Consider the following 26,221-nt stretch of genomic DNA (forward strand, 5'->3'; position numbering starts at 1 on the left):
TTCCTTCTGAAGTGTATCGTCTAGCAACGACAATCTGACGTATTTATTTTAAGCCTTATTTTATTTCGCTGCGAAGGATTACAAACAAAGAAACCACATTAGGAGTTACGACGCAAAAAGAGAGATTGTCTCTCAGCAAGATGGAGATTGAATTGCCTAAAATGCACCCAAGCCAGCAGGTAAATAATATTTAGTTAATTAATTGCGTCATTAGTGTTACAATAATGTTTTGCCTTTAATAATATTTAACTGAGATTAAAGTCAGTTTTTTAAAACTCTACTATGATGTTACATCATTTTGCCCTTTGAACTGGTAATGTGGGACATGTGTATCGTTATTCAGATGTATTTATTGCTCTTATCATATATGTGTTACCATATCAACTACACTATTTACTTTTCTGTGACTTTTTAATACCCTTACGTATACATACTTTAAAGTTAGTTATCAATAATATTATACGTTATGATTAATGACATTGTTATAATGCTGAAATCGTTTAAACGTCTTTTTAAATATATATTCCGTGTTAAAGGAGGCGTTTCCTCTATCCCGTTTTCTCTCGACTCTCCTTTTCACTCAAAATTCTGCATAGTCATTGAACTCGGGCCGTCCTGGAATCGAAAAGAAGGAAGAAACATCAAAACAAAGGTGAATATAAATAATCACAGTGTTTAATGGCTAGTTACGCGGTCCGAAGCTGGCCCACGGTTCAACTTCTGTCATGAGATGTGTCGTTGAGCTTTGATGTTTTTGCGTGTGATCCAGCAGCAGACGCGTCTGTGCGTTGCCTCTCTGCGCATGCGCACTGACCGGCGCCTTGCACAATAGCAGGCGGCTCCAATCTGGAATGTGGCTGTTTACTTTAGCCGTGTGTCCTGACGTAAAGAAGCGATCCTCAGCTTTAAGTGATTAGCCTCTGTCACGACTAATGTAATTCTTTATACCTAACTAAAATAAGGAGCTAGGGTTTTGGTAAAACTCTCTCTCAAAAAAAAAAAAAAAAATTCTTTATTAAGTCATTCACAAATATTACCTAATGCTAAAAGAAATCAGTAGTGCATATATATTTAGAAGTATAAGTAAATATATGAATTAGGGTTTTATAAAATTTTTAATTGGGGTACTGAATAGGGTACACAACTTAAAATTGTAAAAAAAAAATGAAGAAAAGAAAAGGAACACTTGACCTTCAAAAGATATTGATTGTTAATCTCAAAAGGTCAAACTAAATATTATGAGCTATTTTATTTTTTCTTCTCTTTTCGAACGGTTTTGTAAGCCTGATACGAAACATTCATATTAATATTTAATTCATGTATTTAATATTTAAAATATGTACAGTCAAGCCAAAATGTATTCGGACACCTTCAATGTTTCTTGCATTATTACAGTTTAGAAAATGGTAATAAAATATGACAAGGACTTCGAGTTAAACTGTGTCAGAACAAATTCATCTTGATAATCACAAATGAATTACAGTCAGATCCAAATGTATTCAGGCACCTTTAAAATGTCACACGTTGTTATAGTTTATTTGCTATAGTGTAGAAAACTGTAATAAAATATGACAAGAACTCAAAAAAATTCGTTTTGATAATGCCAGATAACTGTTAGAAAGGTATGTGACAAAACATGGTCAGCTCAAAGTGTCAAATCAAATTTTTGGTCCCAAATTTGTATTCATTTGACTGTATTTTGGGGTATAATATGTCACAGTTTACTTTATTTTTCTATCCTTGCTTACTTAAATGAACTATAGCGTCCTGCATCCAGTAAATAATGATCAAAAAATATATCTGGTGTCTGAATAATTTTTGATTTGACTACAACAACATTTCCTATAAATATAAAACAACAAACTTGTCCTATAAATGACATTGAAATAAATATTCTTGTTCCTATATTATACACATGCTGTTTTATAGGACATGTCAGAATTGTGACATTGTATGACTATTGTTAAATACAGTTAGAACAGGTACAACTGGCCCAAAACCCAATTTTAATAGAGAAAACAGATATTTGTCATATTTAACACCCAGCTTTCATGCTACATTAATTTTATGCTTGGTGAAAGTTTATAAAACACACAAGTAATGCTTTAAATTCATGTGACAGCAAATTAATTATTGCACTGTGTACTTTAGGCTACTTAATGATCTGTTTAGCAGTATATAATGTAATCGAGTTTGTCAGTGAAATCAATAAAAATGATTAAACACTCCTAAAACTTTAATATGTGTGCTGATGCCAGAAGTACACATTTAAATATGTTGAAGGGAACTATATTTAAATCACTTTTACGATAAACAGGTGCATGTTATTATAACATCACACATTCAGCACTTTTATATAAACAGTATATGCCTTAAACATTGTTTTAGAATTTATTTTGATTTAAATCAAGGCTACAAAGATGTGTTTGGGCCACTTTGATGACAACCCTGTTTTAAAAGTAGTAGCATCTTGGGAAAAAAAAAAAAAGAAGTTTATTGTTAGTTTAGCTGTTGTTAGTATTATTTTTAGACTTTTCAGAGAGTGGAGAGTAATAGTATGAGGGTTTGGTAAACCGGTTTTGACGTTGATTACGTGCAGTTTCACCTGCATGAACCGCACAGTGAAAAAAAATGAGAGAACAAGGAGTTCTCTTGTTCCTCCAACGGTATATTCCACATTCCCGCAGTCTGTGAGGAACAGGAAGTGAGACAGGTGTGAAAAATAATCTCTTCTTTATCAGGAAACTGCAGTTTTATAATAACCAAGCTCTGGTTTCTCGTTACCATTAACCTGGATAACGATAACAGCAATTTGAGCATTAATTATGTAGCTATAGGTGTGTCTTGGATATACTTTTCTCTTCTAAATACAACCTCGTTTATAGGCTTATGGATGCACAAACATACAGTACAGACCAAAAGTTTGGACACACCTTCTCATTCAGGTGTGTCCAAACTTTTGGTCTGTACTGTAGAAATGAATTCAACTGAAAAAACTTGTGAAAAAATATCTTTCAGGTGGTCAAATAGCAAAAAGCAAATAGTGGAGCTCTGCAGCCACCTTCTGGTAAAAGTTATTTGTAGTTGTTCTTTTTGCTTTTAAAACTGGATTTTCCAAAAGATGGGCAAAAATCTTACACTAAACCATGTGAAATTATCCATGTTATCCCCATGAATTATAGTTAGAAATGTGGATCTTTTATAAAGTGAATTTTACATAAAAAAGCAGTTTTTCTATAAAAACCCATTTAAAAAATATTTATTTATTAATTTATATATATTTTAAAAATATCACTAACCCACTGAAAACTGCACAAATGTAGAGTAAAAACTTTAATAAATAGAAAAATATACAGTACAGACCAAAAGTTTGGACACACCTTCTCATTCATTTGTATGAGAAGGTGTGTCCAAACTTTTGGTCTGTACTGTACGTGCAATACTTGTCCTACTCTGTCCGGTTAGCCTCACATTCACTGATATTTTAACTGCCCAGATGGTTAATACATAATAAAAGATGTGACCAAACTTACATCAGCAGCAGATAGAGCACATCACATGAGCACATGCTTACATCAGATTAAAAACACTCGCTGCGCTCACAAAATGTGCTCCTTTCAGTTTAAAGTCACTTTTGGTGGATCATTCTGACGATTAATCAAGTACTCAGGCCAGCAGTAGCTTTTAAAATGAGTTCAAATAAAATTATCGAAAGCAAGTAATCATATGGTTTGATTAAACAAAACAGTTAAAATACATCATTATAAACAATACAGCTAATGTACATTATGTATTATAACTATGGCAAGCCATTTTAGCCTAAAATACACTATGCGTTACTCGTTGTAATTGCATTTTTACTAGTAACAATTCAGTTAGCGCGCTCTCTAATTTAGTTCCTACTAGTAACAATTCCAATTAGAGAGCTCTAAAAATGAATTTTTGCTAGTCATTGCTCCATTGACTTCCATTCATTTTTAATTAGAGAGCTCTACAACAGAATTTTTACTAGTAGGAATTTCAATTAAAGAGCTCTACCATTGAATTCTTACTAGTAACAATTACAATCAGAGAGCTATCTAAATCAATATTTACTAGTAATAATTCTGATTAGAGAGCTCTCTAATTCAATTGTTACTAGTAGGAACTGAATTAGAGAGCTCTTTAATTCAATTGCGGAGCTCTGCAATTAAACATATCTTTAATGTGTTTTTTTACTAGTAAAAATTTAATTATAAAGCTCTGTAGTTGCATTTTTACTAGTAAATATTGATTTAGAGAGCTCTTTAATTGAAATTCCTACAAGTAAAAATTAATTTGTAGAGCTCTCTAATTGGAATTGTTACTAGTAAGAACTGAATTAGAGAGCTCATTAGTTAATATTGTTTTTAGTAAGAATTTCATTATAGAGCTCTCTAATTGGCATTGTTACTAGTAGGAATTAAATTATAGAGTCTCTAATTCAGTTCTAAAAAATGCAATTACGACAAGTAACACTTAGTATATTTTAGCTAAAACGGCTTGCCATATTATAACAAATGACTGCAGATTTTACTGCGCGACGTATGCTTTGTTTAATATTGACTAAACAACATTTTATTCAAAAGTCCACTTAATCCTAATCTTAATCTTTTATTTTTGAGCTTTTATTTTGAAATCGCGTCGAACACTTAGCAAAATCACAGCAATATTCAGAGATGGGGTTTGAGATGCACCACATATGTTAATGATAACGGTTCACATTTGCTTGCATTATCTTGATAACGTCAGGTAACTTTGATAGAAAGGTATGCAAATTACATAAATTAACTTTAGTGTCCTGGACCCTCTAGTAAAAAAAACAGCAACAATTATATCTGAAGTCTGTATTATTTTTGGTTTGACTGTACATTGTTTTGTTTTTTTCTTCTTCCATGAAACACCAAATCTTCAGTACCATTGATATACTAGTTTTTGTTAATATTTTAGAAATAGATTGCATTTTAATATGTTTTCCTTTTAATTTTAGTGAAATTTTAGTTCAAATCAGCTTCATATTTGGTCTTTTTGTTGTGGAAAAAAAGGATAATATGGCTTCAGAAAACTCGAAATATAGTTTACAAGTGGTGCAGACTATTTTTTTATGTTTATTTATTTATTGGCATACTTTGGCAGTAAAAATCACTATCCACTTTCTATTTTCATGAACAGGAAAAGCTTAGACAGTCTGACAAACAGCTCATTTAGTGTTTCATCAAAGAAACAATAATAATAAAACATTAAATACCAAAATATTTTTGGGCGATCTGTTTCTTTAAAGATCTGTTTTGTTTTTAACTACCCTAGGGAAAAATAAATATACTAAAATGTATTTAACATACATTTATTTCATGCTAAGTATACTACAAATACATTCACATATTATGTACTGGTGTTGTACTTTTAATATAGTGCTAAAGTCCAACTAAAGGCATACTAATGTATATTTGATTTAGCTAAAGTGGAATTATTGCATATATACTTTAGGTACACTTTAAATATCTTGCATTTAAAGACTGATATTATTCAAAGATCATATAGTCCTCATTAAAAGTGACATAAAACACATTTTAGGCTTAATATTAAGAAATGTGCATTGTGCACAAGTAGTACTTCAAATAAAGTTTAATTACAAGTTTTACATCAGTTACAAGTTTTAAGCGACATGTCAGTAAATATGTTCATTTTAAATCTATTACTTTTAGGGTGTGTAATATTGTATTGACTACAAATGCTTTTGTAATGCCCTCATAAACAACAGAATATGCTTTGACAGTAAGAGGCTCTTTAAAGAAACATTTCCACAACCAAGCCCTCCAAACTAAACAATCGGAAACAGACATTCATCATTTATTCTCCTCTGAGGAGGGAGAGAGCGCTTCTGTTCACGCTAGAAGAGATGGTCCGGTCGGTCTTCTCGTGAGAGGGGCCCATTTAGCAGTTGTTTAGATGTTTCATCATCTCTGTGGCTCCACCCCCGTCTGTTATCTGGAGCTGGAGAGGATATGTGTGACTCAGAGCGAGACGGGCATGTCGCTCCATGTTGCTGTCTGGAGGCCTCTGTGACGCCAGAATCTCAAACACGCAATTATTCTCTAGACCTTGTTTGCGGAATAGCCGTGTCATTACATATTTAAAATAAATGAGTAATTTATATGCATGTATTAAAACAAAATTGACTAAAATGGACATGCACTGGCAATAATAATAATAGAAACGGTCTTTTAAGCAAAAACAAAGATTTTTGTTGCCATAGTTAGTTAAAGTGAGGCCTTCTGTGATGTCAATGCTGATGTCTGATTCAGAATTGCAAAACAGAATCGCTTCCTTTTAAACTGTGCAGTTCCTCTGTTGTCAGTACACACTTCTTCTCTGTTTAGTCCCCTGGGACCTTGTGATCTGAAACTATAGGAAGCTGATTTTCTACAGATCTCGGGTCACATGCTCGACATGGTTTTTTCTGACCTCGTAAACAGAAAAATGCAGCGCTGCAGACGGTTCACTTTGTAAATAAATGTTAGCAGAAGTTATAGACTTTTGTTGATGTAAAGAAGGTTTTAGTTCCTGCCACTATCAATCAGGAAACGACAGAGGCCAAGGTTTCATAAATATTTTGTCACTCAGCTTGATAAATCTTTATAAATGCCTCATCTGGTGGTGGTTAACATCCGAACTGGGAATAGTGTACCACTTTGCACTATCGCAAATATGTACCATTTAATGCCCATAGATTTAAAGAGAACATCGGATGCAAAATTCACTTTTACATGGTGTTTGCATATAAATGTGCCTTAGCAGAGTGTGGACACAACCACCCTGCAATGATACAAATCTGTTAACTTCTGTTTTTAATCCATAAAAAACCTAAACAATCTCAATTATCAAGCCGTTTTGATTTTCTTAGCATTATTACATCATATTGCTTAGGCTCCGCCCACTACCACAAACGATTCCCATATCTGGGCTCGGGGTATCGGCCGATTCCGAGTGCTAATCCGATACCTGGGTGTGTAATTTTATATACAGCTGTAGATAATACTAATAAATTATTTTATGGTGTGCTTCAGACTTATCCCTTAATAAAACAAACATACAGTGATATATACAGTGAACTAGAGTATTTTTATTATATAACATACATTTGACAGCAACATTTTTTTTAATTAGTATTAGTAATCTGGTTTTCTGACGTACATCAGCCCTGTTTATAACAGAGAATTTTGGACAGAATTGGAAAGATTCTTCGTTTTATGTTTCTTATCTGAAACAGAAATGGCAGCGCTTATGAGTTGAACAAAGCGGTGGTCGCGCCAGTGTGACCGCTCACGAAAATTAGTAACACTGGCAGAAAAAATGGTCACAGTCTGGAGCCCTTTAATATTACTGCAAGTGTAACGCGCGCTTCAGTACAAGTAGTAAACAAAACCATGCGCCTATGCCATTCATTAACACAGAGCCACGCATAATTCTCGCATATTAGTCCATATCACGATTTGATTTAAGTGTAATGACCTACCTTTGATTAATTCATCAAACTTTGACAAATTCCGTGACGATCCGCGTTAAACTGTAAATTCCGTTTTATGACTGGATTCCGCGATTCCGTCCGTGTTTTCCGCATCGCGAAAATCATTAAGCCCTACATATGAGACATGTCGCCGTTTTACTGTCTGGTTGGTCCAGTCTGAGATACTGCCAAACAGCGGACATACTGCTAGCACGTTTGTATTTCTTCTTCGCTGCTCTAAACAGTGGTTGCTTGTGGCAACACAGCACTACTCCCTGTGTTTGCATTCTGAGCAGCGAAGAAGAACTGGCTTCCGATTTGCTAGCGGGAAAAACTTATATCTTGTTTAAGAAAATGGACATAGTTCTCAGAGTAATATGACACGTTGCACTACTTTTGTGTCCTCAAACGCTCGTTTTTTAGGTCAACAGTTTATAAAAACCTAGTTCTGTTTTTTTAGCTTGTTTACTGCACCTTGTCTCATAGCAGCTTTTAGACATTGTTCTGTTTTTTTGTTATATATAAGGAGTCTGCTTCCCGCTATACAAAGTCAATGGAGAGCGCTCTGTCTCTATGCCACCAAATTCACAAAAAAAAAAAAAAAACAGAAGAGAGGGGCGGGGCGAGCAGAGCTCATTATCATTTAAAGAGTCATGCACCGAAACGGCTCACTGTGAACAGAGCTGTTTTTGACAAGGTAAAAAGGGTGTTGTTCTGCACGACATTGAGGAATTTTAACCAAAATATGTTACAGACATTTCATGAAGACCGTAAGAAATCATACCAATTTGATAGTTCATGAAAAATTGATTAACAATGTATTTGCTCGTCCTCACGCCATTCAAAACCAAGGACTTCCATTCATCCCTGATACACAAATGAAGATTTTTTAATGAAACCTAAAAGATTTTTGTCCATTCATTGAAAGTCCATCCATGTATACAATACTTTTGCACTTCAAAAAGTTCATAAAGACATTGTAAAAGTAATGCATTAAGCAGTTTACACTTCATAGAGGTTTCATAGAGTTTTAATTTAGGCTTTTATAAGGTCAGCACAGCAGAAGCTCTAACGTTCGAGATCCAGTTAGGTTTGTTCTCACAAGTCAAGCAAGTACGATTGGGCTTCCCTTTACCATTTTTGATGTGCTCTATTTGTGCGTTGAAAAATGTTCATATGCGAATAAAAGCCAAAATTGAATACGGTTGTCATATAAAGCAATCGTGTTTCTTCACTTTCTTCACGTGCTTATTTCGGATGCATTGGCTTTCAGTGGATAAATGAATGTTATTATTTAAAAAAAATCATTAAAATTAAAAAAATATTCTTATTTGTACACTGAATATAGACAAGATCTAATAGGCTGGTAATGACATGGGGCTGAGTAAATATCAACTTTTATTTGACTCTTCCTTATAGCAATCTGAAGATTTCAGAGCTGTTACGGCTGAAGGCAAAAACTGAAAATGGCCAAATGCTGGGCTATTAATCTGACTGGCCAATATATCATCTAGTGCAGTCAAATCAATGAATCGCATGCAAATAAAACTTTGTGTTTACATGCGTGTGTGTGTTTGTATGTATATATTAATACACACACATACATGTATGTATTCATACACTGTAAAACATTTTCACCAAAAATTTAAGTTTAGCAGCTGTCTTAAGACTTTAAGTTAAATCAACTTAAGTAATTTAAGCTCACAGGTTATATCAACTCATTTTTATTGTGATAAGTTCAAATGATATGTAGTTTTAAGCTGATTTAACTTACGGCAGCTGCTGAACTTAGGTTTTTAAGTTGAACCTGGTGAAAACTTTTTACAGTGTATTTATATGTGATTTAAATGATTTGAAAATATAAATATACAGTATATTATTAATATTTCTTAAATATATATGCATATAATTATGCAAAGTATTATGAATATCTGTATCTATCTGTTTCAAAACACTTGAGATTTTGAAATGCATTGACTTCTAGGTAATTTCTTACAGTAATAACATATCAGACTTTCATAGCCTCTTTTTGCATGTCTGGAAATTTCCGTATTGCATCAGAACTGGTGTACTCATCACTGAACTTGTTCTGCACTGTTAGTCAGTCGCTGACAAATTACCCTTTTTAACCTATTAAAATAATATTGTTTAATAATAGCAATCAACCAGTAATCCAGGTGAAATGATGAAGTACTCATTGCCATTAAAGTACTTGATTTTTAATGTCCTTCAGTTCGAATCCATGAAGCATCTGTATTATTCTAGCTCTAGTCTATAAGGAAGTATGTTTTCATCTGCAAGTAAGAAAAAGCTCAAACTTGCCATACAGCTATAAAAACATTAAATGTCAGTACTTTAATATCAGTTTAAGTTTCTTCAGTTTTAAATAATGTGTCACTATATTTTGAAATGCAGTCAAAAGTATGACAGTGTGCTTTTGAATAAAAGTAAAAATGTAAAAAAAAAAAAAAAAAAAAAAGGTACCCAAGTGCCTTAAAATAGAAATACTTTATTACTTTCCTGGACATAATAGAGACCTTAAAGAAAAAAGCCAGCCTAACGCGTCTTGTTGTGTGTGCACATCTAAATGTGCTTTTTATTATTTCTGTTGGTCTACCAAGGTCACGTCAACATGTCAGTGACAAGGACTCCAACTGTATTTCTTGTTCTCTGTCCTTGTATTTGACAAACGCCCTGATCTCTGTAGTTAAAGCAACATGGCGGGTGGCGTTTGATTCTGGGCTGCTGATTGGTCAGAGCCGCTGTGTACTCCTCCAGATCTCTGTAGGACACTTCTCTAGAAAGCTGCTGAAAACATGCTGTGTTTTACCGCAAAATAGAAAACTCTAGTTCATGGTATGCAGTTACAAAGAAGTCTGGTAACCAGAAGAAAGCTATATAAACAGTTTAACATAATAGAAATGGTATTTGATGCTGTATATAACATGACCACAAATGTGCTCTAACTGGTCACCATTTCTTATTTTTAAACACATTTGGGCTTCATTAGTTAATTTTAAATGGTCACGCAGGAATAAATAAATGCCAAATAATAGCATCTCTTCTAAAACTAATACTTCTCAGGAGGTTGAGTGTGTGATTTGGATGAAAAAAAAGAAGACATTTGTTTTTGTTAAAAATAAATAAAAATTAATTAATTAATACATTAAATAAAAACTAATAACATGAATAAAAACTTCTAGTGGCAAACTTCCACTTTAATAAAAACTACGAATAATTTTGCCTTCACTGGTTAAATTGAAATGGTCCTGCCATGAGACAAATTTATTTTCCAAAGGATAAATATTCATGTAGTCTGTCAAAAAATAGTAGTATCTCTTCTGAAACTATAGAGAAACCATGTTTGAGGTTACTGGAGGCTTTTTCTCAGGAGAAACGTCTGTGGAGCAAGAGACAAAAACAATAAAATAAGTGGCGCTGATATCTCATTTAATATAAAAATATTAACATTGATTAAATCTATAACATTAATAAAAGTTTTAGTAAAATGAAATCAAAAGTGAATAAAATTTTCATAAAATAAAAATAATAAAATAAATTAAAATCCTTCTAGAGCATGCATTATATTTATAGAAATAAAAACTTCTAGTGGCAAACTTTCACTTTAATAAAAAAAAATACAGAGAACCTTTTAACTTAATGGTTAAATTTAATTAGAAATCATAAAATTAATTAAAACTGTAACATTAATACAACTTTTTAAATTAAATTAAATTAAAAATAAATTCATCCAGAGCACATATTGTATTTATAGAAATAAAAACTTCTAGTGGCAAACTTCCACTTTAATAAAAAACTATACAGAGATCCTTTTACCTTCACTGATTAAATTTTATTAGAAATTAAAATTAATTAAAAACTTTTTTATAATTAAATAATTTAAAATGAAATTTAATTCAATGAATGCATCCAGACTGCATAACTTTAAATGTACAGAAATTAATTTTCAGAGCTTTTCAGAACATCCATCTCATTCAACATAAAAAGAAATTTGAAAGTTATAAAAAGTAGTTTATTTAAATATTTTAAAATTTAGTTTTAATTAAATTAAAATAAATTATGCATCCAGACTAAATAACTTTAAATGTACAGAAATTAATTTTCAGAGCTTTAATAAAATGAACTAAAACTAATAACAATAAAAAAACGTTTTCAACATTAATTAAAAATGTAATTTCAATTTTAAAATTAAATTAAAATACATTTTTTATTCAATTAAATGATTAAATTATGCATCCGGACTAAATAACTTTAAATCAGAGCTTTTCAGAACTTCCTCATTTCCTCATTCAACACAAAAATAAAATAAGAAGTTATAAAATTAATTAAAACTAATAACAAAAAGAAAACCTTTTTAAACATTAAATAAAAAAAATGTTTACATTTTTGAATTAAATTAAAATAATTTTTAAATTACATTATGTGTCCAGACTAAAAAACTTTAAATGTACAGAAATGAATTTTCAGAGCTTTTCAGAACTTCCTCATTTCCTCATTCAACACAAAAATAAAATAAGAAGTTGTAAAATGAATTAAAACTAATAACAATAAGAAAACCTTTTTAAACATTAAATTAAAAAAAAAATCCAGACTAAAAAACTTTAAATGTACACAAATGAATTTTCAGAGCTTTTCAGAACTTCCATCTCATTCAAATTAAAAATAAATTTGAAAGTTATAAAAAATAGTTTATTTAAATATTTTAAAATTTAGTTTTAATTAAATTAAAATAAATTATGCATCCTAAATAACTAAATAACTTTAAATGTACAGAAATTAATTTTCAGAGCTTTAATAAAATGAACTAAAACTAATAACAATAAAAAAACGTTTTCAACATTAATTAAAAATGTAATTTCAATTTTAAAATTAAATTAAAATACATTTTTTATTCAATTAAATGATTAAATTATGCATCCGGACTAAATAACTTTAAATCAGAGCTTTTCAGAACTTCCTCATTTCCTCATTCAACACAAAAATAAAATAAGAAGTTATAAAATTAATTAAAACTAATAACAATAAGAAAACCTTTTTAAACATTAAATAAAAAAAATAAAATAAAAAATATCCAGACTAAAAAACTTTAAATGTACACAAATTAATTTTCAGAGCTTTGCAGAACTTCCATCTCATTCAAAATAAAAAGAAAATGAGAAGTTATTAAATGAATTAAAACTAATAACAATAAGACAACTTTTTTTAAAACATATATAAATAAATACAAATAAATATAAAATAAAAAATAATGTAGAGAAATTATTTTTAGAGCAAACCTCAACTTCAGTAAAAACGACAGAGATCCTTTTGCCTTGACTAGTTAAATTAAAATGCTCCTGTGGTGTGACAAACTCATTTTTCAAAGACCAAACATCCCATGCAATCTGTCAAACAACACAAGCATGCAGAATAATGATAAAGCAACTAGAAAATGCAGTTAAAAATAGTTGTAGATATCAATCTAATCGCACCACAGGACACGTCGACTTCCCACATTCAGCCTGTGAACGTTTCACTCGCAGCGCAAGTGGCAGGCCAATGTGAAATGTGGAGTTTGCAGCGTTCATTTTTTCCAGCCGCTGTGCTTTTTGAGTTAAGAACTGACCTTTAAATCTGCCACCAACATTTATAGTAACACTAGCAGCAGCGTGCGTGTATGTGGCGTGAGTGTCCGCGTGGGTGGCTGATTTGTGGTTCCCAGGGATGGAATGAAAAAGGAGAAGCAGCATGTATTATTCATACTGTCTTGTCGTTCCGTTGACGATGGCATTGAGCGCGCCTGCTTATCTGAGGTGGGGCGGCCCCGTAATCCCTCCTCGACAGGCAGGGTGTGGTCAGCTCCCTCAACGCCTCCTCTCACGCTCAGCTCTGTTGTTTCTCTCTAGGACATGGATCTGATAGATATCCTGTGGAGGCAGGACGTGGATCTGGGAGCGGGGAGGGAAGTGTTCGATTTCAGCTACAGACAGAAGGAGGTGGAGTTGCGGCGCCAGCGTGAGAAGGAAGAGGAGAAGCAGCAGCAGCGTCTGCGGGAGCAGGAGAAAGCGCTGCTCGCCCAACTCCAGCTGGACGAGGAGACTGGAGAGTTTGTGCCACGGAGCGCCCCGCTGACGCAGACCAGCACCACAAATGCTGAAATCGCACAGGTACGCCGCAGGAAGAGAGGTGTGCACGTACACATGGAGGCCAGCGGATTTGAGATCTGTCACACACACATACACACGTAGAGATACACATACAGTAGGTGCTCAGCAGGCCTCACCCTCCCCTCATATTACAGGGTGCAGCTGCTTAGTTGCTTGGTAACCGCCACTGTGGCATAATTACTGGATCTCAGGTGGTAAGCGCACTTCTACGAAGTGGAAAGCAAATAAACTCGCAAACGATCCCTGTACGACATTGATAGGACACTAAAGACCTCATTTCCCCTGAGGAGGAGAGGCACAATTGTGTTTCGCAAATGATTTCTGTCTTGTACGAAGTGAACGCACTTTAATTTCTCCTCAATTTTTGGAACGAGTTGCCTGCTTTTATTTAGCTGACTCAATCTTTTTAAAGTTTGAGACTTGTTCTTTTTTTTTTTTTCTAAAGCCATTGAGAGAAATTAATATATGAGGCAATTGTTGACATCTTAGCTTTTAAATGATGGCATAGCTTAGATCCTTTGAGAATGAGGAGAATTGTTTGATATTTAAATTAAATTAGCTGGAACTCTGGTTAAAAGAAAAGAAAAGTTGACATAATAATGTTACAAATGTTAACATTAAAGCTGCGAGCAGCGATGAACGGGCCCTCGCACCTGGGCTCACCGCCGACCGGGGGCTTCAGGAAATCAGCAAACGGTGGGCAGTATGCTTTTAAAACAGTAAATATAGAAAAAATATGTCATAAGTCATTTAAATATGCCAAACTTGCCGCTGCCAGATGGTGGCGCTATGCCTATAACTGATTATTGGCATGTAGATGTGTTCAGGCCAGCACTATTATCAAACATATGAAGTTTGGTGCAGATTGACCTTGGTATGTTTGAGTTAGTGAAAGATATGATATATCCTGCTGCCAACAAGTGGCGCTATGATAATATCTGAATATTGGCCTTTAGGTGTCTTCAGGCCAGGACTCTTACCAAACCTGTGAATTTTGTGGCAGATCAGACATTTTATGGCTAAGTTATAACAACTGAATGAAAACTCAAGATCCTCACAATTTAACATCTCTAAGGCCTCAAGATCAGACTGACCAAATATAATGTTGATTTAATTAAATGCAATCAATGCAAGGACTTCAGATAATGCCAACTGTGAACCAATATGCAAAATTTTCCCTATACTCTGATGATGATGATAAGAACATGATTCATGATGATAACAAAATGTTATTATTGCTTGCTTTACGTCCACCACTTCTGCTTAAATGTCATTGTTACCTATCTGTACAAGTTTTGTGTGGATATTGCTTTGCTGGTGACTCCTCCTGTTACAAGGCATCACTCTTAAGCGCTACATAACTAAGAATCAATAAGGAAGACGGTGCCCAGTTGGCACATGCATTCACAGTAACCCTCTGCTAGTTTGGATTTTAAGTTTACAGAATTGAAAGGGTTAGACTTTAAAATCAACACACAGACACATACACACAAAATATAAAATGTTGCCATCCAGTTTCATTTGTTAAAATTAACTATATTAGTTAACATGACCAATAAATAAATAGCATTTATTAATGTTAATTAATATTAAGCTAAAAGAAGTATTCATATAAAGTTTATGTACTGTGTATTAACATGAACATGAACGCAGTTCATGTGGGTGTACAGCAATACACAATAAAGTGCTCTATAAATGCTTCATTCTTTCAAAATATCTTTAAAAATCAAGTTGAGTATTTTAACGGGGTGATATATATATATATATATATATATATATATATATATATATATATATATACATATATATAACTGATCTTAAAATTATGGTTTTCAGATGTTTTGAAGAGATAACAGTAACGTTTGTTTTGTTGTCAAAGTTTGTCTTAATTTTTTATTATTATTATTTTATATTCAATAAACAACACTATGTAAATATTGTCTATTAATGAAGATAAATTGATCATGCTAAAAAGTTGTATTTTTTTAAATCTTTTGCTATGTGACTGAATAGGACAAGTTCATGGTACAGTTAAGTAAAAAATAAATAAAAAACAACAACTGCAAAATACGAACAATGAAAGACTTAGTGACCCTTTATATTTTCTCAAAATATCAGACTCTCAAAGATCAGACATATTTATGTAATTACAATACATATGTGCATTTTTTGTTCAAAGATGGTCTGTAGGATGGCTCTCTACTCTGTCACCCTCTCTGCCTCTCACCCCTCCCCCCTGCAATAATGAGCTTCTCTGTGCCTGACTGAACGCACACACATACTGTAGAGACATTCACCAGAGTGACAGCAGGTTTCTGAGTTATTTTTTTAATTTTCTTTAATTCATTGAAGCTTGTATAAAATTTATATTTCCAGCACTTGCTCAGAATGATTAGATCTCTGTGTGAAAAAAGTTTTAAAGAGTTTGGATGCTGCACTTTAAAGATATAAAAAATTAGGGTTATGTTTTTTACTACATCTTTAAAAAATCACCACGTCAACACCGTTCGAGATATCCAAAATCCGCTCGCAATTTAACATCTTCAGAATCTTCTCTTCATGTTAAAAAAGTTTGGTGTGAACAGCTGGTTGTTCTTAGGAGTAGTGTGAATTTGTTTACTACCTGATTTTTCAAAAAATCCACCTTCAAATCAAAATAGCCGGCTTTCTGTTGGTCTTAGCTAATGAGTTTGATTTAGAAAGTTGTCCAGATTGATGAGAACAATATAAGTACAGAGTTTGGTGACTGTAGGAAAAACTAACCCCCCAACTTTTGTCAAAAGATGGCGCTATAGAGTGCCTGCTCCACGCCCATTTATGACCTTTTGCCAGTGTCTAATTATTATTAATATTGATGTGTGTGTTGAGTTTCATGAAATTCTAAGCATGTTATCTGCCTCGAAAAGACAGGAATGTAATTTTAAAGTTTGACACGTTGCCATGGCAACAGCATTTGATTTATCATCGACCCCTTTACATATTCTTATTGGCCGTGTTTTGACATGATTTTGATGAAGTTTAAAGAAAATCGATTAAAATTAAGAGGCTGATTTCAAAGCATTTTGAAAATGACACGTTTCCTGCTGCCAGTTGGTGGCGCTATAACTTTGACTCATAATAGTCACATTTATGGAATCGTCATCATACAAGGAACAAACTGGTGAAGTTTCATCAGAATCAGGCAATGTGTGCAACAGTTATTAGACACTTCCTGTTTCTCATTTCTCGCCATAACTTTGTCGCCTTGCCACGGCCAAACCGTTCGAGATATCAAAAATCTCCTCGCAATTTAGCGTCCCCAATGTCTTGAGATCATGCTGACCGAGTTTGGTGACAATCCCATGGAATTCCTGGGAGGAGTACGTTAAATTCCAGAGCATGCGCTTTTTAAACAGCCCTAAATATCTCACTTCCTGTTGCGTGGAGCCCATGACATAGAGTACAAAAGTTGTTCAGCTCGATGAGTTCTATATGTGTACCGAGTTTCATATCAATACGTGCAAGTATGTGTGCGCAGTACATCAAGTTTTCAAACTGTGTTCCAGGGGGCGCTGTAGAGGCCCTGAACAACGCCCGGGTCCCAGCCTCTGTGGCGTCCGGACGACGGCAGATTCCAACGTGTGTGCAAATTTTCAAGAGTTTTTGAGTATGTTAAGGCCCCCAAAAGTGCCCCAACGGTTGAAAAAAAATAAAAATAAAAAAAAAAAAAAAAAACAAATAAGAATCCTTAGAAGAACAATAGGGCCTTCGCCCTTTTGGGCTCGGGCCCTAATTAGCTAACTGCACTGCGATCTGACATGAGCTAACAATGACTAACGTTAACTAAGATTAATTAATAGTGCAATTCATGTATTGTTCATTGTTCATTCATGTTAGTTAATACATTAATTAATGTTAACAAATGACACCTCATTGTAAAGTGTTACTAAACTTACTAAAAATCAAAACTTTAGGCACCCTAGGTAAACTTCTGATGGTGAATTTTCCACTAAAGCAGAAGAAAATAATCGATTTAATGTTATAAATATTCCATTCATAAATGAATACGAAATAGCATTAATAAAACTATTTATTTAATTTAATTTAATAATTAAAGCCTCTGGTGGAACTCTGCTTAAAACAGAAATAAAATAAATAAATAAATGTAATTTAATTTATAGAAGTACAATTTTAATTCAAATGAATTAAATTAAATTAATATAAGTACAATTAATCAAATAAAATAAGACTTTAGGCATCCTAGGTAAACTTCTGATGGTAAATTTTCCACTGAAGTAGTAGAAGAAAATAATTAATTTAATGTTATAAATATTCCATTGATAAATAAAGTTGAAATAGGACTAATAAAACTATTAATTTAATTTAATTTAATAATTGAATTTAATTTGTGTACATCTGGTGAAACTCTGCTAAAAACAGAAATAAATAAATAAATGAATGTAATTTAATTGATAGAAATACAATTTTAATTCAAATGAATTTAATTATTAAATTTAATTTTAATTAAATTAATTTTAATTAATTTAATTGAATTAATATAAGTGAAATTAATAAAATAAAATAAGACTTTAGGCATCCTAGGTAAACTTCTGATGGTAAATTTTCCACTGAATTAGACGAAAATAATTCATTTAATGTTATAAATATTCCATTGATAAATAAAATTGAAATAGGATTAATAAAACTATTAATTAAATTTAATTTAAATAGTGTACATCTTGTGAAACTCTGGTAAAAGCAAAATAAAATAAAATAAAATGAAACGAAATAAAAACTTTTAATTTTCTGATGGTAAATAAATTTAATTTTCCATTAAATAAAATGGAAAATAATTAATTTAATGCTATTAATATTCCATTAATAAATATAGTTATAGTTAATAAAACTATTAATTTAATTTAATTTGTGTACATCCGGTGGAGCTCTGGTAAAATAAAACAACTTAAAATAAAAACTTCAGGCATCCTGGGTAAACTTCTGATGGCAAATTTTCCACTGAGGTAAAATTTATTAGAAGGTGCACAAGTCAAAATGTTTTTAGCAGACAGATTTGATTAGATTAATAGATAGTTGATATGTTTTTGAATAGCAAATATATAATTTCAAATAAAGATTCCAGCGAAGGAAGAGTTTACAGCTCTAAAATGATAGACTTTGATTTCTTGGCAAGTCATAGCATAATTTTTTTTTTTTTTATAATATAATAAATAAATAAAAATAAAATAAAATTCTTGATACATCCTAAGAAATCAAAATCCAAAGCACATCCAAAAAAACACTTCCACTTTAGTAAAAACTACAAAGATCCCAATCCTGTTGAAATCAGTAGATGAAATTATGGACAGTCAAAAAGCTCAAGTCAGTCCAGTCCTAGAATCTGCATTTACATGTATGTTTTCTGCTGTGTGTGTAAATGTTTTTAAGGATGTATTTGACTGTGTACGTGCAGAATGGAGCTTTCGCAGAACCGGTCGCTGATGCCATGTCATTCGACGAGTGCATGCAGCTCCTGGCTGAGACTTTTCCACTAGATGAGCCAGCTGAGGTAATTACGGGATATATGTCTCCCATATAACACCTCACACCTCATGGTAACATAACCCCTATACATGTCACTGCACTTCAGTCTAATTATCTCTCTCTCTTCTCTGTTGTCTATGCAGTCAGCGCCGCCTTGCCTGGATACCTCCGTTCCTCCTTCCACAGATCTTATGATGCCCCCAGAAATCCCAGCTTTTACCCAGAATCCTTTGATGCAAGGCTCTCTTGATCAAGCCTGGATGGAGTTGCTCTCACTTCCAGAGTTGCAGGTATGAACCCTAAACTAGACCTTATTAACACCCTAGAATCGGTGAAGGGTCCAAAAATGTGGATGCTGGCCGTGAAACAGACTTAGGCTCAATCCCAATTCTACCCCTTACCCCTACACTTAGCCCTACCCCTCCGTTTGGCGCGTTCACGTGAAGGGGTAGGGGTGTCTCATTTCTCTTTTGGTTGGAGGGGTAGGGGTAAGGGGAAGGGCCAGATAGCCCTCCAAACGAAGATTTTTCAGGACCTCACTTCAAAGGAAGGGCTAAGAGAAATTTCCAACATGGCTGCTCACTCGAGCAAGCAGACTCGTAAATATAAGTAATTTTTGCCTTTAATAAGGATTTTCATGACAATGTTTCATTATATGTATATTACCTTCAATCTTATGTTTGTGTTTATGGTGTTGTTTTGTAAATAAACGTTTGCAAAAAAATCGCTAAAGTTTGCTAGCAGATAGCACTGATTGCACGATATTACAAAATATATTTTTATGTCATACACTTGACTGCATGTTAGAAACACGAAAGACCAGTGGCACGGCAATTTGCAACGGTGGTGTAGTGGAGGGTGTACGCAGGTAACGTATACGGTGTATACACACTTCCACTTTTTAAATCCCCTCTGATGCGCATTATTCAGTGTCCTGCATTCGCCAAAATCATGGCAGTCCACCACATCCAGTCATGTGAATAAATGTAAATATTCGCTCAAAACACCCAATAAAGGCAGTGATGATGCAGTCAGGACCGTGGAGCCGGCTTGCTTTGAAATGTATTTAATGATTGCGCCTAACGCACCTGCGCCCGCTCACCGCACCAGTAATTTAAATCAGTACATAATAATAAAAACGATACCTTACAAATAAAAAGAAGCTGATTTTTACGATCAGAAATTTCTTAAACCAGTGAACCCCTATAAACATTTTAGTCCAAGAATCCAGAAAACGTTCAAAACGAAATTCACAAATGAAGCATATATACTTCTCCAGGCACCACTACACTGATTAGCAATTTGCCGCGCATGTGATAATGCGTTGTTTGTTTTGCTTACGGCCACATGTGAATGAATGGTGCGTACACCGTACATTTGTACTTTTTGCAACATGACAACATTTTGACATCTTGGAATGAGTGATAAACATCTGCGCATGTCCTCTGACATAACATTAGGAACTAGCGACAACGTATGATGACGTATCACAGTGTTGTAGTGGTGTCCCATTTCTTAGGGGAAATATTTTAGCCCTTCCCCTTTACACTTTGTTTCAAGGGACAAGGGGAAGGGGCGAGGGGTAGGCGAAGGGGTAGAAAATAGAATTGGGATTGGGCCTAAAATACTACATAAAATATTTTTTTACTCACAACTACTTACGACATGCTAAATAAAAGTTCTTAAAAGATGCACGTCCAAATGTTTTTTTTGTTTTTTTTTAAGCCAATCATTGGTACGTCTTTGCAAAACGAGTCAGTTTCCCAAGATTTCGGCCAACAGAACAGGTTTATTTACACCCCTAAGCCAATTTATACTTGCATTTAATGCTTGGCTAGTGTTAATTATGGACACTGGGTAGATAATATGCCCCCAGCTCTACAAACACTTTTCAACACCTTAACATGACACCTATTTTGAGATAACACACTCCAAAATGATATTTTGTCATTGTTTACTGGCTCTCATGTCATTCCAAACCCATAAAACTTTTGCTCATCTTTTAAACACAAAGATATTTTTAATGAAACCTGAGAGATTTCTCTCTTCATTGAAAGTCTATTCCACTATAACTGAGACTTCAAAATGAAATCATAAAAGTAATCCACATGATTTGTGACCCTGGAGTCTTAAGTAGCACGGGTATATTTGTAGCAATAGCCAAAAATACATTGTTTGGGGCAAATTATCAATTTTTCCATTATGCCAAAAATCGTTGGGATAATAAGTAAAGATCATGTTCCATGAAGATATTTTGTAAATTTCCTACCGTAAATACACTACCAGTCAAAAGTTTGGACACACTTCCTCATTCTCTTTGATGGGGAAGTGTGTCCAAACTTTTGACTGGTAGTGTATATCAAAATTTACATTTCTAAGAACTTTCCATTTCCATTTTCCATTGCTAAGAACTTAATTTGGACAAATTTTAAGGTGGTTTTCTCAATATTTTGATTTTCTTTGCACCCTCAGATTTCAGATTTTCAAATTATTGCATCTCTGCCAAATATCCTCCCATTCTTACAAACCATACATCAATGGAAAGCTTATTTATTCAGCTTCAGATGATGTATAATCTAATGTTTTGTAGTCCAGGGTCACAATTGAATTCAAGTTCAATTCAAGTCTAAAAGGACACCTCCTGATGAACAGATTTAATTTATTCACATATAAACATTACTGTGCTCAAACTTTAGGATATTTTTATGGACTTTTTGAAGTATCAAGGTTTGGTTTTGGTTGTGTGGACTTTCAGCGGAGGGCTAGAAATCTTTCAGGTTTCATTAAAACATCCTCTTTCGTGTTTCAAACAAAACTCATGAGGGTGAGTAAATGATAACAGAGTTTTCAATAAATGTGAACTACTTTAAAATCGTTTGTAGAGAGAGGTTGTAAGGTGCTTCTTTGTGTACTCTGGTTTATACCACCTGTGGTTTAGAAAGTCACAAACAACCCTGTTGCTGAGCTACAAGCAAATGACCCTCCCTGAGCTCATGCTGCGGTTTGTCGAGCGACTCAGGATGTATACTTCATTTGTTTTTCTTTGAATTTAACCATTTTTACCTCAGTACACAAAGAAGCTGGTTAGCTAAACAAAAATGGTTTAAAGTTAAAGTCTTGTCATGTGACTCAAAGTCAACGTCAACATTCCCCAGTGCATTGAACTCTGCGGAGCGAAGCGTCAAGCTACTACCGAGCAGGTCGAGCGTGAAAACACTCAAAAGTTCAAACAACTGTATCTTTGCCAGACAATGTGAAAGAGTCTAATATTGTAACCCGTTTCTCTTTGGATTATAATGTTCACATGCTGTTCTTTTGCATTTTTAGCAGTGCCTCAACATGCAGATGCAGGAGTCGTTGGATATGGATGGATTTATAAAACCTTCAGCAGAAGCACAGGACCCAAACTACAGCCAATATCTGCCTGGGATGGACCATCTCCCGTCTGTGCAAACAGAGGTGTGTCCTCCCGAATACGTCAACACTTATGATGGATCCTTCAACACTATGGTCTCACCCAATCTCAGCCAGATGAGTTTGAACGTCCCCGATGTGGGGGCCGAGTTTCGACCTGAGGAATTTAATGAGATGTTTTATCCTGAGATGGAGGTTAAAGTGAACAGTGGCCCTATTGCAACTGACGGAGGAAACATGGCTGAGATCTCCAGCGATCCTCCTGTGAACCCCATGGATCTCCACAGCTTCTCACCTGGAAGCTTCAGCTCAGGAAAACCAGAGCCTATGTCCGAATTCCCAGATTCAGATTCTGGCTTGTCGCTGGACGCCAGTCCTCACATGAGCTCTCCTGGGAAGTCCTTGAACGGAGACGGATCCTTCGGTTTCAGCGACTCCGACTCGGAAGACATGGACAGTAGTCCTGCTGGCATGGAGTCAGATTACACTGAGATATTCCCGCTGGTTTACCTTAACGACGGAGCGCAGGCATTTCTCTCGGAGAAACCCCCTGGAGAAGCACGGGAGATGAAAGCCAAGAACCCAAAGATAGAGCCGGCTGAGGCCAGCGGCCACTCCAAACCTCCTTTTACCAAAGACAAGTTGAAGAAACGCTCTGAGGCCCGGCTCTCCCGTGATGAACAGAGAGCAAAAGCCTTGCAGATCCCGTTTACTGTGGACAAGATCATCAATCTGCCTGTGGATGATTTCAACGAGATGATGTCCAAACACCAGCTGAGCGAGGGCCAACTCGCCCTCGTCAGAGACATCCGCCGGCGGGGCAAGAACAAGGTCGCTGCGCAGAACTGCCGCAAGAGAAAGCTGGAGAACATTGTGGGCCTGGAGTACGAGCTGGACTCACTCAAAGAGGAGAAGGAGCGCCTGATGAAGGAGAAGAGCGAGCGCAGCACCAGTCTGAAAGAGATGAAGCAGCAGTTGAGTACCTTGTACCAGGAGGTCTTCGGTATGCTTCGAGATGAGCAGGGCAAGCCTTTCTCGCCCAACGAATACTCCCTTCAGCACACAGCGGACGGCACCGTGTTCCTCGTTCCTCGCCTTAAAAAGACTCTCGTTAAGAACAACTAGCTTCGTTCCTTCTACTTTTCCCTTCCACACTTGCTTCTGTTTTTTGGTACTGCTTTTCTCTTGCTAACGCCGTGTCCTGACCAGGTCTCGCTATAAAATCTCACTGGTCTAAAATCTGGCTACATGTTCCTTTACATTAAACATCATCAGATATGTTCCTACTTGGCACAATTTAGTCGCATGTAGTGTCCACAATATCGCTGACTTCTGAAACTTGTCATTTTGTGAGTGGTTAGGACACGGTGTACGTTTTACGCAAAGGAACCAACTAAATAGGAGCGTATTTTTGCTTATACATCCACTGTTGAAATGGCAGAACTATTATATACGTTTTGCGTATTCTACTTTCCTAATATTCTTAACCTCCGTTGGATTTTGTACTCCTTTATATTTTCTCTGAGATTCTTTTACCTATATGGTTTGTAAATACATTTATACTTTATTTGCTATTGAGATAGGAACAAATGTACTGTATATATATAGAAAAATAGAACACGTTTTAGTATGCTAAAAATGGTTGTGATCATTTTAAGTCTGCACTTACGTCAGTTTTTATATCTTAATTTACTATTCTATTGCTATTTTACCTCTTGACTTTATGGCTTTATATAATAAATAAATATTTAAACTTGTGAAGTGTAATGACGTCTTTAATGGGAGTTGGTTTGTGATGGTTCGTTGACTGAGTGGGAAAGAGGAATTGATATTAACAAGATGGAATAAGGAAGTAGCATCAGAAACGGACATTACATACAAAAATATCGAAAGCAGTGACCTATATTTTAGAGACTGATGGTTCAAATACAGTTGAAGAATCTGAAAACGTTAATTATTTTACCAAAATAAGAGGGATCATACAAAACGCATGTTATTCTTAATTTAGGACTGACCTGAATAAGATATTTAACATAAAAGATGTTTACATATAGTCCACAAGAGAAAATAGTTACATTTATAAAAATGACCCTGTTCAAAAGTTTACATACACTTGATTCTTAACACTGTATTGTTACCTGAATGATCCACAGCTGTGTTTTTTTGTTTAGTGATAGTTGTTCATGAGTCCCTTGTTTGTCCTGAACAGTTAAACTGCCCACTGTTCATCAGAAAAACCTTCAGGTCCCACAAATTCTTTGTTTTTTGTTTTTTAGCATTTTTGTGTATTTGAACTCTTTCCAACAATGATCCACCTGATTTCACACTGAGGGATTCAGGAAAAACAATGCATTATGACCCGGGGGTGAAAACTTTTTGAATTTGAAGATCAGGGTAAATTTAACTTATTTTGTCTTCTGGGAAACATGTAAGTATCTTCAGTAGCTTCTGAATGGCAATACTAAATTAAAAAATATGATATTTCTAAAAAAAAAAAAAAAAAAAAAGTACACATCTTCATTCGGTTTCAAAAGTTTTCACCCCCTTGAAAACCCTGCCATTGTTTTTACTTCTGGACCAACAGTGAGCGTTTGAACCTTCTGTAATAGTTGCATACGAGTCTCTCAGTTGTCCTCAGTGGGAAAAGATGGATCTCAAAACAATGCAGTCATTGTTGGAAAGGGTTCAAATACAAAAAAAATGTTGGAAAACCAAAGAATGCGTGGGACCTGAAGGTATTTCTGAAGAACAGCAGGCAGTTGAACCATTCAGGACAAACGAGGGACTCATGAACAACTATCACTGACAAAAACCAACAAAAAAACAGCTGTGGATCATTCAGGCTACAACACGGGAATCAAGCGTCTTTAATGTGAAATATCCTATTCAGGTCAGTACTAAATTAAAAAAAATAACATGAATTGTGTATGATCCCTATTATTTTGGTAAAATAATTAACATTTTGCACATTCCGCAAACTTTTGACTTCAACTGTATGTGTGCTACAACACTAAGCTGCCTAAAATGCCTTGTGACATTTCAAAAAACCCGAAACACCAGTTATTTAAGACATTGAGCAAAAATGATGAAGCTGAAAAGTGAAAAACAGTCATATTGTATCTAATGCAGTGACATTAATCCAGTTTAAGTGTAACTTAAGAGTCCAAATTCGTTTTGAGGCCATGACATCATAAAAACTGGAAGAAAGTTGTTCATTATTTGAGGTTTTTAGTTCAAATAGTTTTTCTTGGTAGCAGACTTTCTATTTTGGCTATCCACCAACATTGCAGAACACTACATGCTCACAAAATCTACCCCAATTCGTGAGATTTAACAAATCATAAGCCTTGAAAGGCCTTTTTTTGTCAAGCCTGCTGTGTTAGCAAGTTTCAACCAAATCCTCCTCAAGCGAACAGTCCCAGTCTCCCAGTGTTATGCAACAGAGCTGAATTGTTTGGCTTTGGCCCATGTTAGACATGCCTTCATTAAAGCCCCGCTGGACAAAGTACTCCAGTGGAGTTGTTTGCACTGCCAGCCACTTTCACCCACGCACAGCACCTTTGAACACACCAAACCCTTTCCTTTGCACACTACA

General features: G+C 34.5%; 1 protein-coding gene across 1 annotated transcript; it reads left to right on the forward strand.

Annotated features, from left to right (window-relative positions):
- On the forward strand, nucleotides 1-24,383 carry nfe2l2a (nfe2 like bZIP transcription factor 2a). Its single transcript, XM_073845677.1, has 5 exons — nucleotides 1-179; nucleotides 13,432-13,692; nucleotides 19,142-19,237; nucleotides 19,356-19,502; nucleotides 22,540-24,383. Exons 1-5 carry the CDS (start codon nucleotides 141-143, stop codon nucleotides 23,749-23,751), a joined length of 1,755 nt encoding a protein of 584 aa, XP_073701778.1. The 5' UTR covers nucleotides 1-140; the 3' UTR covers nucleotides 23,752-24,383.
- The last annotated feature ends 1,838 nt before the right edge of the window (nucleotides 24,384-26,221 follow it).

This window comes from Garra rufa, chromosome 8, assembly GCF_049309525.1.
Source record: "Garra rufa chromosome 8, GarRuf1.0, whole genome shotgun sequence".
Lineage (NCBI taxonomy): Eukaryota > Metazoa > Chordata > Actinopteri > Cypriniformes > Cyprinidae > Garra > Garra rufa.

Coding starts and splice junctions, on each gene's coding strand:
- nfe2l2a (XM_073845677.1), top strand. CDS start 141: ATGGAGATTGAATTGCCTAAAATGCACCCAAGCCAGCAG. Junction 13,693..19,141: donor CAAATGCTGAAATCGCACAG/GTACGCCGCAGG, acceptor GTGTACGTGCAG/AATGGAGCTTTCGCAGAACC. Junction 19,503..22,539: donor TCTCACTTCCAGAGTTGCAG/GTATGAACCCTA, acceptor TTGCATTTTTAG/CAGTGCCTCAACATGCAGAT.